The sequence below is a fragment of the Protomyctophum bolini genome (genome assembly GCF_963924005.1).
Source record: "Protomyctophum bolini genome assembly, chromosome: 6".
NCBI lineage: Eukaryota > Metazoa > Chordata > Actinopteri > Myctophiformes > Myctophidae > Protomyctophum > Protomyctophum bolini.
In genome coordinates this window covers 15329418-15347558 of record NC_137867.1, presented here as the reverse complement: position 1 = coordinate 15347558, position 18141 = coordinate 15329418, and the positions used below count along the sequence as shown (strand labels likewise).

The 18141-nt window shown below is 42.0% G+C and overlaps 1 protein-coding gene across 2 annotated transcripts in view; it reads left to right on the top strand.

Annotated features, from left to right (window-relative positions):
* The window catches only part of pi4kab (phosphatidylinositol 4-kinase, catalytic, alpha b), a 60444-nt gene extending 42680 nt beyond the window's left edge, over positions 1–17764 (top strand). The window contains exons 36-54 of one of the 2 annotated variants that reach the window (XM_080766752.1): positions 41–168; positions 2120–2278; positions 2744–2823; positions 3267–3466; positions 4591–4681; positions 6862–7029; positions 8362–8415; positions 8563–8683; positions 8944–9073; positions 9925–10068; positions 10231–10301; positions 10394–10500; positions 10892–10996; positions 12217–12342; positions 12772–12892; positions 13754–13913; positions 15489–15578; positions 16077–16160; positions 16514–17764. In XM_080766752.1, the coding sequence (XP_080622878.1) occupies positions 41–168; positions 2120–2278; positions 2744–2823; positions 3267–3466; positions 4591–4681; positions 6862–7029; positions 8362–8415; positions 8563–8683; positions 8944–9073; positions 9925–10068; positions 10231–10301; positions 10394–10500; positions 10892–10996; positions 12217–12342; positions 12772–12892; positions 13754–13913; positions 15489–15578; positions 16077–16160; positions 16514–16565 (2191 nt within the window). In that variant the 3' untranslated portion in view covers positions 16566–17764. Of the gene's footprint in view, positions 1–15; positions 169–2119; positions 2279–2743; positions 2824–3266; positions 3467–4590; positions 4682–6861; positions 7030–8361; positions 8416–8562; positions 8684–8943; positions 9074–9924; positions 10069–10230; positions 10302–10393; positions 10501–10891; positions 10997–12216; positions 12343–12771; positions 12893–13753; positions 13914–15488; positions 15579–16076; positions 16161–16513 lie in introns of those variants that run through there. The other variant, XR_013964275.1, reaches the window with a different exon arrangement.
* Positions 17765–18141: the final 377 nt, after the last annotated feature.

The window sequence follows — 18141 nt, the reverse complement described above, 5'->3', positions numbered from 1 at the left end:
AGAATTTTTCACCAGTTTCACCATTTTTCTTTGTCTATAGCATTGCTCCTAAGTTTCCCACACAGACAGACAAGAGGTTGAGAGAAGACATCAGCATAATGATCAAGTTCTACGCCAGCCTGCTGTCAGACAAGAAGTATCTGGCTGCCGCCCAGCTGGTACCAACAGGTACAATGCTGAAGAGGCATAGCACGATCAACATTATTACACCCATTCCACACGTGTATTCTAAAAGTGGTCGGTTGGTCTTCCTGTCTGTGTTCGGAGTTCAACTTGGAAACCGCTGCACATCCCACTTGTGTTTTTATTAGCAGTCAGGTTCAAAACGCATACAGAGCTCCATGAGCAGAGGTAAGAAACTGTAAAGTCCAATTTGCCAGCGTTAGAGAAAAGAAAAATCAATTATGTTCAGTTACACTGCATTGGAATTGTCCAGGTAACATTGAGAACACTTTACTTAACTGGGCAGATGCTCATTGGGAAATGTTACCTTCTGACCTAGCTAACGCACCCCCTAACACCAAGTCTCGTATTTGGCTGAAAATTATACATTTTTAATATGATTATGACAAATAATGACAGAATGTCACTGCACTGAGAGACTGCAGCTCCTGTATACTCCCACAGCTGCAGTGTTTTACCGTACAACAGTGTTTTACCGTACAACAGTGTTTTACCGTACAATAGTGTTTTACCGTACAACAGTGTTTTACCATACAACAGTGTTTTACTGTACAACAGTGTTTTACTGTACAACAGTGTTTTACCTTACAACAGTGTTTTACCGTACAACAGTGTTTTACCATACAACAGTGTTTTACCTTACAACAGTGTTTTACCTTACAACAGTGTTTTACCGTACAACAGTGTTTTACCATACAACAGTGTTTTACCTTACAACAGTGTTTTACCTTACAACAGTGTTTTACTGTACAACAGTGTTTTACCTTACAACAGTGTTTTACCGTACAACAGTGTTTTACCTTACAACAGTGTTTTACCTTACAACAGTGTTTTACCGTACAACAGTGTTTTACCATACAACAGTGTTTTACCTTACAACAGTGTTTTACCTTACAACAGTGTTTTACCTTACAACAGTGTTTTACTGTACAACAGTGTTTTACCTTACAACAGTGTTTTACCGTACAACAGTGTTTTACCTTACAACAGTGTTTTACTGTACAACAGTGTTTTACCTTACAACAGTGTTTTACCGTACAACAGTGTTTTACCTTACAACAGTGTTTTACCTTACAACAGTGTTTTACTGTACAACAGTGTTTTACCTTACAACAGTGTTTTACCGTACAACAGTGTTTTACCGTACAACAGTGTTTTACCGTACAACAGTGTTTTACCTTACAACAGTGTTTTACCGTACAACAGTGTTTTACCTTACAACAGTGTTTTACCGTACAACAGTGTTTTACCGTACAACAGTGTTTTACCGTACAACAGTGTTTTACCTTACAACAGTGTTTTACCTTACAACAGTGTTTTACCGTACAACAGTGTTTTACCGTACAACAGTGTTTTACCTTACAACAGTGTTTTACCGTACAACAGTGTTTTACCTTACAACAGTGTTTTACCGTACAACAGTGTTTTACCGTACAACAGTGTTTTACCTTACAACAGTGTTTTACCGTACAACAGTGTTTTACTGTACAACAGTGTTTTACCTTACAACAGTGTTTTACCGTACAACAGTGTTTTACCGTACAATAGTGTTTTACCGTACAACAGTGTTTTACCTTACAACAGTGTTTTACTGTACAACAGTGTTTTACCTTACAACAGTGTTTTACCGTACAACAGTGTTTTACTGTACAACAGTGTTTTACCGTACAACAGTGTTTTACTGTACAACAGTGTTTTATCGGATTTTGAGGTTGTGCTGCTAAATATCACCATAAAACCGCCATTACCCTTTTCATGTCACGCACCCCCTAGAAGGCGTTCGCGCACCACAAGGGGTGCACGCACCACAGTTTGGGATCCACTGGATTAGACAGTTGGGTGTAACATCTCCTCTTTCTGTTTATGGGAGGAAGTGTTTTAGGTGATAGATTGGTGTTGGAATATTTGGATGAACAGGATGTTTCCTCTTCTCCAGACAATCAGGACATGTCGGTCAACAGCCTGTCTGTGATGACAGTGACAGACAGCCGCAGCAATCTGGACGTGGCCGTGGGTCAGAGGCAGCAGGTGGCTCAGGGATGGATCAATACTTACCCTCTGTCCTCTGGCATGTCCACCATATCCAAGAAATCGGGTAACACACACACACAGTCACACACACACACACACACACACACACACACACACACACACACACACACACACACACACTGCTGTGATATGCACTTGCAACTAGAAACGTCCTACACAGTAAAATACTGTGTTAATGTATCCATTTGTAAGAGCATACAAATGTAGCATTAATTTGTACGCTCTAAAGGTGCGTTCAGACTTGGATGGTTAGAGAGGCACGATTACATACAAAGTCAATGCAAAGACGAGAATTGCACGAACGGGCACGGCGCGACCTGGCGCAGCACAAACTGGACGAACCGAGACGAATATATATATTCAGGTCTGAACGCAGCTTTAGAGTTAATTTAACACCCATAATATTACAATGTATCGAAGCAGAACTCCATCATATACAGTAGTGAAATATATGCCACATATATAAAGTTGTCTTTCAAAATGGTACATTTCTGTTGTGCTCTTTCAGGACTGTCTAAGAAAAGCAACAGGGGCTCTCAGCTGCACAAGTACTACACCAAACGCAGAACCCTACTACTGGCACTGCTCGTAAGAATCTTAATCTATTCTCACTTATGTTTGTAAATCTATGCTCTTTTCATACTTACTGACTACCCTTTTAGCCTCACTACTTGCTTACAAGATCAGCAATTATATTATTATATCAAAATGTTCATATTGCCATGAAAGTTGGTTAGCGTATATATGCTCCATGGATAAACAAATCACACCCGTGTAAACTGAGCCACCACAGCCAGCAGTGATGCTGCTCAACATCACTGCTGACTGTCTGCAGTTATAGTTATATACTGCTCAGTGTGAATGGCCCTTTAGGCTCCTCAACTCTGTGTGACCCGAATGTGTGTGTGTGTGTGTGTCCCAGTGTCATGTGGCATTCAAGTTAATGCATGTCTTGTCCCGTCAGGACCCTGGTGGGCCCAAGACCAGACGTTGAGAAACCATGGTGTATTTCTTGTTATGTCCCTCCTCAGGCCAGTGAGATTGAGCGTCTGACGACGTGGTACAACCCCCTATCCACCCAGGAGCTGGCCATCTCCACAGAGCAGTCTGTGGAGACCAGCATCGCAAACTGGAGGTCCAGATACATCAGCCTGACTGAGAAACAATGGAAGGACAACGTGAACCTGGCCTGGAGCATAGCACCGTATCTAGCCCTGCAGCTCCCTGCCAGGTACAGGACAAGATGTTTACATTGTACCTTACCATGGCATGTACCATCGAATACCAGAAGACTCGCCCCGGTGCTTGCCCGTTATTCCTCCCGGTATTGTCACCAGTGAGGGGGATAACTTTGTAATATGCTATTGGCTGTTTGTATTCTTTTTGGAAAAATATAAAAAGATACTCCTGTAGAAAGGCTATATTATTTTACTTATATTGACCCTATAAACAATTTAGTATTATTTAGTATATGTAAGGTTTTGCACACTCAAATGGTACCTCGTCAGATAATCCCCACATATCCTACAACAACTTCTGTGAACAGACTTCAATGTAGTAGCTTTTCATAAATTATATTTGTACTTAGGCTGTTCTGCTGTCATGAAAGTTTATAGTTAGAGAAATTCAAAGTCCAGCCGTCTGCTGTCCAGCCTCTCCCACCCCTCACTGGGGAAATTTTGGGAGGAAAACAGAAACGGGGCGAGTCTTCTTGTTACCGTACCATCAACCCCCCAGGGCTCTATACTTGGTCTTCTCCTTTTTTCCCTCTACACCAAATGTCTTTGCCAAAAATAACCAATCCACAAGCTCATGTACAAGGTTGTAGATTTTCTGTATTCACCGAATGTGCGCTTCAGGGTTAGATTTGCCGCATTGTGAGCTTTTTAATTCTGTCCTTTTACTTACTTATTTCTACTGTATATGGCGGTATTTTATTGCCTGCCGCAGTTGCACTCAGTCATAAGTAAAAAATGTGAGTACTTTTTCCACCGCTGGGGCAATGTTTCTCAAATAGGATTACATGGAGGTACTACGATGTGAGAGAACGTGGAAAATGTAAAACTTTATTTTATTGTTACTGTATGTTTTTGTTTAATGATAAAAACATTGACAAACACAGTGTGAACCTCTTGATCTTTAAAGTGTAACTTAAAATTAAATCAAAAAGTAGCACAAATGTTATTCAATAGGAAGCGACACTAGGTGGGTGTACCTACTGTAAGTCAGTCAGCTCATTCACTCTGCATATGTCCGTTCATCTGTCAATCAGTCTGTTATTGAGCCAGTCTGTCAGTCAGTGGCTTGGCTTATGCATTGCACACCCAAGTGTTAGGTTTTGATTTGACATTTCAGGTTCAAGAACACAGAAGCCATTGTGTCAGAGGTGACCCGTCTGGTGCGAATGGACCCAGCTGCCGTATGTGACGTCCCAGAGGCTGTCAAGGTGAGATCTTTCACCCGTCACAAACTGTCGCTAATCCCACTCTCTTTCCTCTTTCATCCTAAAGTCCCCTGTAAAAGGGTGACTCATCCTGTTCACAATTTTATTTGGCCCCTTTAAGCACACAGTCAAATTCTCTGTTAATTTATGCATTTGTAACTCTCTTAAATGTATTCAAATGTGACCAGATTTGACTGAGAGGCTGCCATCGCGCAAATTCCAGCTTTTCACCAGAGTAGAAAAACATTTGTTTCCCCCCAAAATGAGTCAATAGCACAGGCAGACTCTTCACATACTAGATCATGTCTGAAATAAGTGTCAGAGCTGAAATTGACATGTAAATAATATGAAATAAATGCTTAAACATGTAGCTAGGTGTAATGTTAGAGACCACAGAAGTGAACCTTTCAAGCCCGTTTTCTCAACTCACTGTTTTCTGCAAGACATTACTCTATAAGCCATATCTCCAAAACTGGTGGGTCAAACTGAACAACCAATACGTCAATTTGAAGCTATGATTCCCTGCTTTCATATGACGAAACAAAAAAGAATCATTTGGTCACAAATATTGAAGCTCTCTGTCTATCGAGCAATCTTCGTTCCTACTCTCACCTATGGTCATGAATCGTGTGGGTCACGAATACAGTCGGCCGAAATGAGTTTTCTTTGACAGGTGGCTGGCATCTCCCTTAGAGATAGGGTGAGAAGTTCAGTCACGTGAGAGAGACTCGGAGTAGAGTTGCTGCTTCTTTGCCTGGAAAGGAGCCAGCTTAGGTGGGCATATGGTTAGGATGCCTCTCGAGCGCGTCCCTAGGGAGGTCCTCGATGCACGTCCCACTTGGAGGAGACCCCGGGGCAGACCAAGGATGAGATGGAGGGATTACATCGTCTCACTGGCCTTGGAACACTTCAGGATCCCCCAGGAGGAAGTTACTAATGTTGAGTCTGGAGATCTCTCGTGGAGCTGTTGCCCCCGCGACCCGACTACGGATAAGCGGTTGAAGATTGATGGATGAAGGCTAAGGCTCCTAGAATGCAATGTGCTTAATTTTGTATAGAAATTGTCTAGACAATTCCAACCAATTGTATTTCTTGTACGTCCGGCTGGCCCCATTATAACTAGCCCTAACCTCACACTAACCTAATGGTTTTATTGGTTGTACGTCCGGCTGGCCCCATTATAACTAGCCCTAACCTCACACTAACCTAATGGTTTTATTGGTTGTACGTCCGGCTGGCCCCATTATAACTAGGCCTAACCTCACACTAACCTAATGGTCATTATAACTAGGCCTAACCTCACACTAACCTAATGGTCATTATAACTAGCCCTAACCTCACACTAACCTAATGGTCATTATAACTAGCCCTAACCTCACACTAACCTAATGGTCGGAATAATGGGATGTCAGAACTTTAAGTGAAACCCATCTGGGATTGCTTTACATTTTAGAATCACAAATGTACGTTCCATTATACTGCCCTGGCTACATTTTAAGGGCCTACTTTGTAGAAGTTAAAGAGAGACTCACTCAGTCACTCATCAAAACATTTTTTGATCGCAATACTTATTAATCTCCTGAGATGATGTTGTTGTTGAGATGATCCGTCTCCCTCCAGCTTTCTTAAGGCTGTCTGATTTAGTTCTGCCTGGCTGGAGTCATAATGAGCCTCTTATCCGTCTAGCAAGGAGAGGGTTGAAAGTGAAGGGGCGTGCCACTGCCAAGCCCGCGTCCTTGGAGGACACCATGATGTCTACTTGATAATCCTCTCTGACATCTCACTGTTGTTTGTTGTTCCCCATCACTTTAGTTACCAATAAATACAGCTCCCTCTAGGGGACTTGTTAGCACATGACGTTGTGCCAATCATTCACTCCAAAATCCAATCCTCTCTGATTATCAACAGTCCGGGGTGCGATCGTAGTGGAGATGAATATTCTGTAACTACTTTAAAGGTAAGTAAATACGGAAAAAATAAAAGGCACTGGGTGGAACATTTAGGTATATAATCTGGCAGTCAATTAGTTAATTTATCCTTATAGGTCTGCCACTGAAAGTGTAAAAATGGATTCTGCAGCGCTGTCATAAAAATGGATCCTAGCCAAGGCCTGATTCTGATGTCTGAATTAAGTCATCTCACTCACACTCATCTTTTCTATACTTTTGCCTGTGTGTTCGCAGTTCTTAGTGACATGGCACACCATTGACGCTGACTCGCCAGAGCTGAGTCACATCCTATGCTGGGCCCCGGCCGACCCCCCCACCGGACTCTCCTACTTCTCCTCCATGTACCCCCCCCACCCCCTGACCGCCCAGTATGGGGTCAAAGTTCTCCGCTCCTTCCCCCCGGTATGTCAACATACACTTAAAGGACCACTTCACCACTTTTCAACCTATCTTCATATAATAGGTCCTCACTAATAATCATGAAAAAATGGCACGATTTTTTTCTACTCAGTCTTTGTCTCATAGGACAGCTGTGGGCAGTTTAGAAACCGTCTTCCAGTGACATCATCATTAGGAAGATTTTGTTTTTAAACAAGATTTTTTTACAAAAATATTTTGATTTTCATTATCGTGACAACGATGGCTTCCATTTTCGCATTGCGACTTTTCAGGACTAGAAAGCCTGCAGTTTCTATTAGCTTGTATTCCCCATCGATGATGTCACTGGAAGACGGTTTCTGAACTGCCCACAACCCTCCTATGAGACACAGACAGAGTAGAAAAAAATTGCACCATTCTTTCATGATTATTAGTGAGGACCTATTATATGATCCTTTTGGAGAGGGGGGAGGCTAACCTGACGCTGCCAGATCCAAGAAGCTTGCTACACAAATTTGTTTCACAGCTTATTGGGATCTGGGATCTCGGGAGCAAATTCGATGACAGGGATGTTCCTTTTTTTCAAGATACTTGGTAGATGATTGGATGGACCGTCTGTCTATCACCGTGTGGGCGTGCAAACACAACCAATCATATTGATGTCCCGCCCTTAGCTCACGCTGATTTGTTAGAACTACGAGTGGTTTGGCGTTAGCACAACTCCAGATGGATGCTGTGTTGGGGAACATGGTTACCCAATACCGCCCCCAGCTGGCAGAGTCAGGTTAGGGGGAGGCTGCATGGAGGTGTGACTTTGTAGTCCAGGAAGGAAGTGAGACCATGTTCATGACAGGTTTAAAAGGTCATGAACATGGCGTCATAACTAAAATATATTAAAAAAAAAACATATTACACACAAACTCCACATGAAAGTGTTTCTTGTCTCCCAAACATAATTAAAATAAATTCTGGTTGCAAAAGGGGTTAAGTGGCCCTTTGAGCCCGATTTATACTTTGTTGTATTTTTACTGTATAAGCTCACAGTCACAATGTGTGTTGTGATGCCGTGATAGCGGTAGATGTAGATTGGCTAATTTTGACACGTGATAGATCATACAATATTAATAATAAATTACGAATTATTTAGAAATTAGTCTCTTTGATACTACGCCCATTACCTGCTTGTCTGAAGTACACCTTTTCAACACATATAATAAAGCAACATATAAAATAGCTTTGTTATAAATAATATGTAAGTACTAAAGCCTGCACAAATGTAACGCAGTAAATGTGTCAAGTATCTACATGTTGTCTAATGTTCTGCCCAGTCACACTTTCGCCTGCCTTTCTTTCTAGGATGCCATTTTGTTTTACATTCCTCAGATTGTCCAAGCACTTCGATATGACAAGGTAAAGTTATTATGAGTGCTGCGAGCTTGTACATCGACAAATCTTGAAAGTGTGAGAACCACTGATTTAGAAGGCATTTGTAGAATCGGCCTCAGGTCTCGATGGGTTCAAGTTGAATGTACGCCTGTCTTTGTGCCCTGCTGTTAGATGGGTTATGTGAGAGAGTACATCCTGTGGGCGGCTCAGACGTCCCAGCTGCTGGCTCACCAGTTCATCTGGAACATGAAGACCAACATCTACCTGGACGAGGAAGCACATACCAAAGACCGTGAGATGCCTTCGGCCTGATTCACACTTACTTGCGCGTGGGTCTCGTGCACTGAAAGTAGCCGACCTACAAGCTCACAACATGTGGAGCATGCCGTGTTCTGAGCTTGTAGATCGGCTAGTTTCAGAGAACGACACCTGCATGCAGCTAAGTTTAAATCAGGCTTTCCTCTCTGTCACTATATAACATTCTGCATGTCTTTGTGTGCGTGTGCGTGTGCTCATGCGTGTGTGCATCTGCGCCTTGGTTCCTGTCTGCAGCGGACATAGGGGAGCTGTTGGAGCAAATGGTGGTGGAGATCACTGGCTCTCTGTCTGGCCCAAACAAGGACTTCTACCAGAGAGAGTTTGATTTCTTCAACAAGATCACCAACGTGTCCGCCATAATCAAGTACTTTCACCATGTTCTCTTTCAAATTCTTGTCTATCTTTGTTCTTTCCATCTTTGCCATCTTCCTTGCTTCTCTCCTCTCTCTCATCTTTCTTCAGTTATTGTGCAGGAAGCTATACAGTCACAAACCAACTGGCTGAACTCTTGGAGAAAAAAAAAGAAAGGGAAAAAGCCTCAGAGTAGCATACTTTACTTACTTTATATGTTTATTTGGACAGGACAATGTATTTTTATGGACGTAAATACACCGGATATAGCACAGTTGCTAACATTTATACTTTCCTCTTTAACTTCATGAATAACATTAAGTCCCTAGAGGTAGTTTCAATGTGTTTATGAGGTGTAATAAGCCCTTTCATCAGTGAGCTGCTCTCCAAATCCCTTTGCTGTTCATTTACTTTGCCCGTGGGTTGCTGCAGTGTCTTTGTGATTATCCAGTGGACTGGAAGGTATTTACATGCTGGGATGTTTATCCCACACCATCCCTGAGTACCTGTCCATCTGAGAAGTATGTGTGATGAGTAGCATACTGGCAGCATCCATTAGTGCAGAGTCATACTGGGAGATATCCTTCCCCTCGCTACAGGTCGATGAAAAGTCCCTTCTTACCTCAATAGGGTAAGACACAAAGTGCCTCTAAATGAAAACGTCCCCTGCGTCTCCTCCTCCTATTACTCTATAACCCCAGTGACTGCCATCTGTGAATAACAACAGAGCCCTGCTGTCACTTGTGGTAACAGTAGCCATTAGCTGATGGGATGCCCATGTAGCGTTGTATTCTTTGTAAACTTAAGACATAGAAGTGCAGAAAAACGTGCGATGCGCTTTGTGTTTTGGTTTGTCATCCTCAGGCCTTTTCCTAAGGGGGAGGAGAGGAAGAGAGCCTGTCTGGAGGCCATGTCCGAGATCAAGGTCCAACCCGGCTGTTACCTCCCCAGTAATCCGGAGGCCATAGTCCTGGACATAGACTACAAGTCTGGCACGCCCATGCAGAGGTAGGCCTGCGCACGGCCCATCTTCTGGGACAGGAAGCAAATATTGTTGTCCTCGCTTCTGTTAAAACTTAAGGCTATTTTATACTTCATCATATGTACGGTACGACAGTGCCTATTTTCGCAAATGTTAGAATTTGTTTCCACTTTGTGCCCCCTGTCTAGTGCTGCCAAAGCTCCTTACCTGGCCAAATTTAAAGTGAGGAGGTGTGGTGTCAGCGAACTGGAAAAAGAAGGTACCGAGCCATCTACGTTGAAGATATTTCCGTTTCTTCTGCGAAACTCTTCTTCATGGGTTCTGCAGCGTGTCATGATGTGATCTCCTTAGGTCTACAGTGTCGCTCAGACTCCCTGGATGAGGCCAAGAGCGAAGAGGAGGCAAAGAGAATCATCTGGCAGGCGGCCATCTTTAAAGTAGGAGACGACTGCAGACAGGTATGGTGCAATATTAAAACAATAAAATATTTGATTGTTTTGTAATATTTTTTTAATAAAATAATCGCTACTTTGCAGCCCTATAGGCAGGTTTCACTAATTATTTTTCACTGACCATATTTCCCCAGAGTAGAGATTGAGAACAACCAAACTCGGTATGAATTATCTTTCACTTGTCGTGTACCCATGTGTTTTCAGGACCCCATTGGAAATAAGTGTCTTATTACATCCTGGGTTGAAGTTATATTGTGTTGAAACTTCTTTTACCAAAATAAAATTAATCAATCCACTCTTGTCAACTTGATTCAATAAAGTTCTTCCACTAGAATACAATCCACAGTCAACTAAATAGGAACTTACTTCTTCCCTGGTCGGTGTTTTGTCTTTCCAGGACATGCTGGCTCTGCAGATCATTGGACTGTTCAAGAACATCTTCCAGTTGGTGGGTCTGGACCTCTATGTGTTCCCCTACAGAGTGGTGGCCACTGCACCAGGGGTGAGTCCATACAAGAACTATAGTACCATATCTGGCCAGCTCAAGCCAGCTCAGTGGCCTTGTGGTTAGAGTGTCCGCTCTGAGCTTGGGAGGTCAGTGGTTCAATACCCAGCCGAGTCATGAATGAATGAATGTATTTGATGATCAAAGAGCACATCAGCACTAGGGGTGGGACGATTCACTTTTTGCATGCATGCTGGTAGAATCGGCCTCAGGTCTTAATGGGTTAACATAAAATTAAATCTTTTGTGTTTTTGGGGCTCCCATATGTGTTTTATACAAATAACCAATTTTGAACAATCAGGCTTTCATATCATATGGGTTCTTTAATGGAAATTGCTCTCAGGAACAGCTCAACTGATTTTGTCCTCATCGTGATGAGGACAAATGACATTGACAAATGTCAATGTCACCCTACTTTGTATAATTCCTCCTCTTCTTCAGTCTTCAGTTCCAAATTTGCATTTCCACTTTGTTTACAATGTCCGCCATTGTTGATTTTCCAAGCTGGCATGGAATGGAAACAAGCCTGGTTTTATCTAGCATCAGTATTATACTGACTCCAATATTAAATAATCTGCATATCAGCACCCCCACCACCTCAGGACACGTGGTATTGCAGCTAAAACTGCTTTTAAAGTCCAGAAAGAAATGCCATGGACTGGTTATATCAGAGTGGTGATTGAGGCTCAAACCATTAGAAAAAACAGTTTTAAAATACATGTTATTTCTGCTTTTGAATATGCTATGTTGAAGACTATAAGACATGGTACCCACTAGGCCACTACCCTGCTTGGCACTCGGCATCAGGGGTTGGACTGGGGTGTAATATACTGTACACCATGTGTGTTAGCATAATTCGTGCGTGTGTACGAGCCAACCTAACAGCCTTGTTACAGTAGCGCGGCGCTTCCTCCCACCACTTTTTCTAAAGTATTATTTATACTAGCTATTTTTTCCAAATGTTTGCCTATTTATGCCGAATTCTTACCTATTATGACATGCCCAGAATAGGGACACTGTTAATCCTTCACCTACAAGAAATTATGCACATCTCTAAAAAACTTTCAGGTGCTGAACAAAAAGACTGTTTTGTAGCTCCCACGGGAATGTGTATTTAGGTATAAGGATTAATGTTTCGAAAGTTCCCGTGCCAGCTACAAAACGGAATCCTTCACCTTGTCCCAACATCCTCTCGTCTCTCCCATCTTTGGCCACAGTGTGGCGTGATTGAATGCATCCCCGACTGCAAGTCTCGTGACCAGCTGGGCCGGCAGACAGACTTTGGCATGTACGACTACTTTAGGAACCAGTATGGTGACGAGTCCACACTTGCGTTCCAGAAGGTAAGTGTTGTACGATGCTGTCGATCAACACAGTGTGTTTATTTTCACGTTGTCCTATCATGTGGCACACACAACTATCACTACACCATTGGTTCTCAACGTTGGCTCCAGAGACCCCCAGGAGTCCTTGGGGGAATTCCAGGGCTAAATGATTGATAGTTAGGAGGAACCAAATGGATGGTCTGTAACTAGAGTTAAATTAACACTGAGGATGTTACAGTCTAGATTGGTGTCCCAGAGATAAAAGTAACTCAGTGTTCTTGAAGTTAAGAAGGTTGCCTTGAACTGCACTACACCACCTGGTGGTGTGTTTGGACACCATAGTAGACACACTTATTTGTCTTAGCTACGATCCTGAGGTGTAATGGTTTGACCCTTTACCCCATCATCCATATCCCCCTCTCTTTCTCTCTCTGTCTTGTCATGCAGGCACGGTACAACTTCATCCGCAGTATGGCCGCCTACAGCCTGCTGCTCTTCCTGTTGCAGATCAAAGACAGACACAATGGAAACATCATGCTGGACAGCCAGGGCCACCTTATTCACATTGGTGTGTAATATGGACATGCATTGTTTAACCACTTAAACCGTATATACTTGAGTTGACCAGTGGTCCCCCAAGGGTCTACACTTGTTCCCTGCTTTTTTCCCCTTCTACGCCAAATCTCTTCCCTGACAATAGCTGATCTACAAGCTCAATTCAATGTTATGAAACAAGTTGTCCCAACAACAAGTTAGCCCAAGACACTTTACATGTAGAGCAGAGAACCGACAGAGATCCTGTCCTGAGCAAGCAACTCACAACTCATCACAACATGTTGTGAGCTTGTAGATCTTTATTTAACAGTTTGCAAAGACAAGCACAGGAGAGTACAGTCCAATACAAGGTCTGTTAAGAGGATTCAGACCCAAGAAAGCAATATGGCTTGTATTGTTGTATTGTATCGTTACCATTGGGGTCCTTCGTACTCAATTCATCGAAACACAATGCATAATGTTTGACTATTTAGTTACTCATGTAACATTTGAGTACAGGCCTTATTTGTCTTGTAATAGAATATTATATTTTTGTTTTGCTACTTTAACACAACACATTTAGATAGATAGATAGATCTTTATTTGTCATTGCTTACATGAAACAACGAAATTCAGTTTAGAGCTTCACCTTCACCTTCACCACTGGCATCACATAATATCCATACTGTACAGTAACCCAAGTGCAATAGTGCTGGTGCAATGTAATAGTGCAAAAGTTCAGTGCAAGTCCAAGTCCATTTCCAGTACCCTTTAATACTACAGAGGGGGGGGCTCGGCGATGGGCCACCATTGGTCCCTATTAAACCTTGGATTATCTTGTGTGTGTCTCTCTCTCTCTCTCTCTCTCTCTCTCTCTCTCTCTCTCTCACATCAGACTTCGGTTTCATCTTTGAGAGTTCTCCTGGTGGGAACCTTGGCTGGGAGCCGGATATCAAGCTGACCGATGAGATGGTTATGATCATGGGAGGGAAAATGGAGGCCACGCCCTTCAAATGGTTCATGGAGATGTGTGTGAGGGGATACCTGGCCGTCAGGTGAGTTCTAATGGTTCATGGAGATGTGTGTGAGGGGATACCTGGCCGTCAGGTGAGTTCTAATGGTTCTAATGGTTTATGGAGATGTGTGTGAGGGGATACCTGGCCGTCAGGTGAGTTCTAAACGCGCCTAAAGTTAAAATGCCACTTCACCCCTTTTGAAACCAGATCTTATTTTAATGATGTTCAGGACACAAGAAACACTTCCCTGGCGTTTGTACTGTAGCCCAATAGCCTGGAAAAAAACTCTGTATCCGCTTCACATTCTGGGCTTGCAGATCTGCTATGTTTGGTGCGCAACACCACCATGCGACAAAGTACAAATCAGGCTTCCGCCTGTCTGATTTATGGCTCATTTAAGTAACTGATCTTTAGTGCACAACACCTTGGATCACGATGCATTGTGAGCTTCAGTGACCTTGTAGATCGAATGGCTATCAAAAGATTTTGAGGATTTCTCTATATGGAGAGATGCGTCCTGACCCAAGGAATCCAGGGAAAGATAATTGTGATTTTTACGACCTATGGTTCAAGTGTTAAAATTTAAAACGTAAAGTCGACTGTTATAGCGCCACCATGAGGCCGACCGATATAGTTATATGTTAATTAATTTTGGTAATTATTATGAACTCCAAGTGTTGTAACTACAGCCCTTACGGGATCAGAGAAACAAATAGTTAAATGTGAGTTTTCGCATTTTCCCATTCAAGTGAATGGGGAAAATTAATTCACTAATGAATTAATATCAATTAAACTATACGACATTTCTCTTAGCAAAATGCAAGCACACGATTCCCGATGAAGCCAGTCGATTTGACATATGGCTCGAGTGTGTGCAGCAAAAACTGTGGGAGGAGTAGCACGGCAAAATAAAGTTTATCTATAATAATAAAGTGTTACACTTACAATAGTCTGGCAACCACACTAATTAAGTATACAGCAGAAACCCAGTCATCAAAATGTGTCTTTTTTGTGGTACAATGGAACAAGATACCGGGGTTGTGGCTCTTTCGGAGCAGGAACTTTGGGAGGGGGTAACATATCAAAACCCACCTCTTCAGGATAGCCTTCCCCAGCTGAGGCCTCGTTTATCCTTTTATCTTTTTAACCCTGTACTGTTGTTGTATCTGTTATGTTTTGCTTTATTTTTTCTATTTTTTCTTATTAAAGTCTGTTCCTAGTGTTCCTATGTAAAGCGCTTTGGGTATTTAGAAAAGTGCTATATAAATCTGAGCTATTATTATACATTATTTTAGTATGCTTTTGTCTTATTGATCTGTACTGTATGTGATAATACTGTACTGTATGTGATAATACCATTAAAATACCAATAAAGAAACCTTGAAATCAGCAGACTGCCAGTCAGCGCAGCACCACATTAACAGCGCTGCTGTTCATGATATATAAATACACACACACACACACACACACACACAGACAGAACAGATTTTGTTTGTTTTTTTCAGCCCGTTCGGGGAAGAATTTGAGAACTCTAGTGGGAATCAGTGGCCATGTCTAACAAAGTCATGCATGAATGTTGGACTGAGACAAGTGGCTATCTCTTTCTGTTATCAGACCTTATATGGACGCAGTGGTCTCCCTTGTCACCCTGATGCTGGATACTGGTCTTCCCTGCTTCAGAGGACAGACCATCAAGTTGCTCAAGTGGGTTTACACTGGGATCACAAACCCACCCTAATCCATTCTGACCTGAGATCAGATTCTAAAAATGTCTTCTACATCCTGACAGTTTTCCATTCTGACCTGAGATCAGATTCTAAAAATGTCTTCTACATCCTGACAGTTTCCAATTCTGACCTGAGATCAGATTCTAAAAAATGTCTTCTATGTCAGTCGCTCTTCGATTTTTCAAAAATAGCAGACCTAGAAGCTCGAGCTTGTAGATCTGCTATTTATAAATAAAATAAATTGACGTGAAATGATGAGATTGCATTAATGATTGTAATATTACAAGGTTGCTTTCCTAACGACTAACGAGACCTTCACAGGGTCATAGACAGAATTGTCAGTTTAGTAATTTGCACACGCAATGCGAGCACTGAAGTATACAGCACTTCCACTTTTTGTTGGATAATGACACATTCAACATGTTCTAAAGTTTAGACTCTGTTTAGAATCTAAACTTCTCTCCCCTGCTTTCAGGCAAAGATTCAACCCAAGCGTGAGTGAGAAGGAGGCAGCCGCCTTCATCATCAAAGTCATCCAGAACTGCTTCCTCAGCAACAGGTCAGTGCAACTCACCAGGTGGTGGTGGTCACCTCAAGATGTTATCATCCAGTATGAGTTAGGGCTGTGGATGTTAATGACTTTAAATCAATAGCACGATTATTTCAAACTTTTGCCTCTTATCACAATTAATGAACGATTACTAAAAGTAAAGAAAAATAGCGAAAAGAGCAAAGCTACATACTCACAACAAAATGAAAATGTATTTTATTCAAACTTGCTCCTCGGTTATAAGTCTACCGTGTTCACACAGAGGTCATTTAGGTCGTACATCGTACTCGATTATGATGTCAAAGTAAAATGGACTGCCATGTGATTATGGTCCTTCAACATTGTTCATTCTTGTTTCACAGGAGCAGAACGTATGACATGATCCAGTACTACCAAAACCAGATCCCGTACTAAACGTCTGTGCCTACTATGGCGACTGGATCAGTACTATGTGTGTGCGTGTGCGTGTGTGTGTGTGTGTGCGTGTGTGTGTGTGTGTGTGTGTGTGTGTGTGTGTGTGTGTGTGTGTGTGTGTGTAATAAGTATACACCTGGGTGTGTGTTTTTCGTAGCTGGTCAAGACTGTCAATGGTTCTTTAGTTGTTTAATGATTGCTGGTTATTGTCAGTCCAGTTGTTTGCTTTAGCTTCTTGTTCTTCTCCAAAAGTTTTTTTTCTTCCCGTTTTGGTATTAGTTGTATGTTCCAATATTGAACTTATGTTTAATGAATATGATTAATATGAATAAATTATTGCACTGGCATCTTGACTTCTGTGCACTTGGAGGAAAAAAAACCCGAAACGGTTTACGCTCGATTAATTCTGCACGTTCGTTCAATTAATATTTTAACAAAGTGTTTGTGCCAATTTTCCTCAAAAGATTAGTAATGTGAGTTCCATCTGCGACGCGTAATGTAATGTCTCAACATTGAATTGGATACTTGAAGTAGCAAATGTACTGTAGATCGGTTTCAGTTCTGACCAGTGTTGCCTACTCTGTGATCCCGTACTTTTGACTGTACTACTGTGCTTCTCCTTTTAATGGACCAATCAGAGTTCTATGATCTGTGGCATGGTACTCATTGACTGCTTGTATTTGACAACAAAGGCTTACTGTATAGACATGGGCTACACTGTCTGGTTCGGGGGGGGGGGGTCACCAATGGAGAAGTGATGTGTTACTGTATGTGGGTGTGATTTCTATTTAATGTTGCCAAAAGGTGGTGATTCCTATTTAATGTTGCCAAAGGGTGGTGATTCCTATTTAATGTTGCCAAAGGGAGGGTGGGGTTTGGGATGTGTTGGTGTGTACAGCTCCTGAATCCAACTCTTATCTTAAGGTGTAATTAAGGCACAGCTTGAGGTTTGAATGTGGACGTTAAAAGAGGTGAGCTAACGTGTGACCCATGTAGGGTTCAGTAATCCACAATGCAGTGTCGTATCCCGTGTCTATATGGTTGGCGCCTGCCTTCTTTATTTAATGTTACTGAATGTAAAGATTCTTCCTCTTTGTATATTTATATCCATGGCCCATATTTTCTGTCTCCTTTTCTATTGTCTTGCCTTTTGAATGAGAATTGCTCAGATATTAAATCAAAAATAAAGTTATATTAAATTAAAACCATGCTGTGTTGTCATTCTCGCTGATGTTTGAATACAAAATCATGTGTACAAGTGCCTGAGAGCACAAGAACGGAGAGCATGCAAACAGAAAGAACATTAAAAGACAGAATGCCATGCATCAACTTGGCTTTGTGTGGAAAAACAAATATTTTATCTAATGGCGTTTTTTTTTTGTCTTGTTTAACGGCAAAACACTGTTATAAGTAAGGATCAGCTGGTATAGAGGAATCCATTGAGGGGTGCCCTGGGTGCAGCCATAGCTGAGGTGCAGCTTTACACCACAGCACTGATTCCCTACACCTAGCTGGCAAACACTGCTCCATGGTTGAGAACTACTGTACTAAGAAACAGTGTAGGCAGTGAACTGCT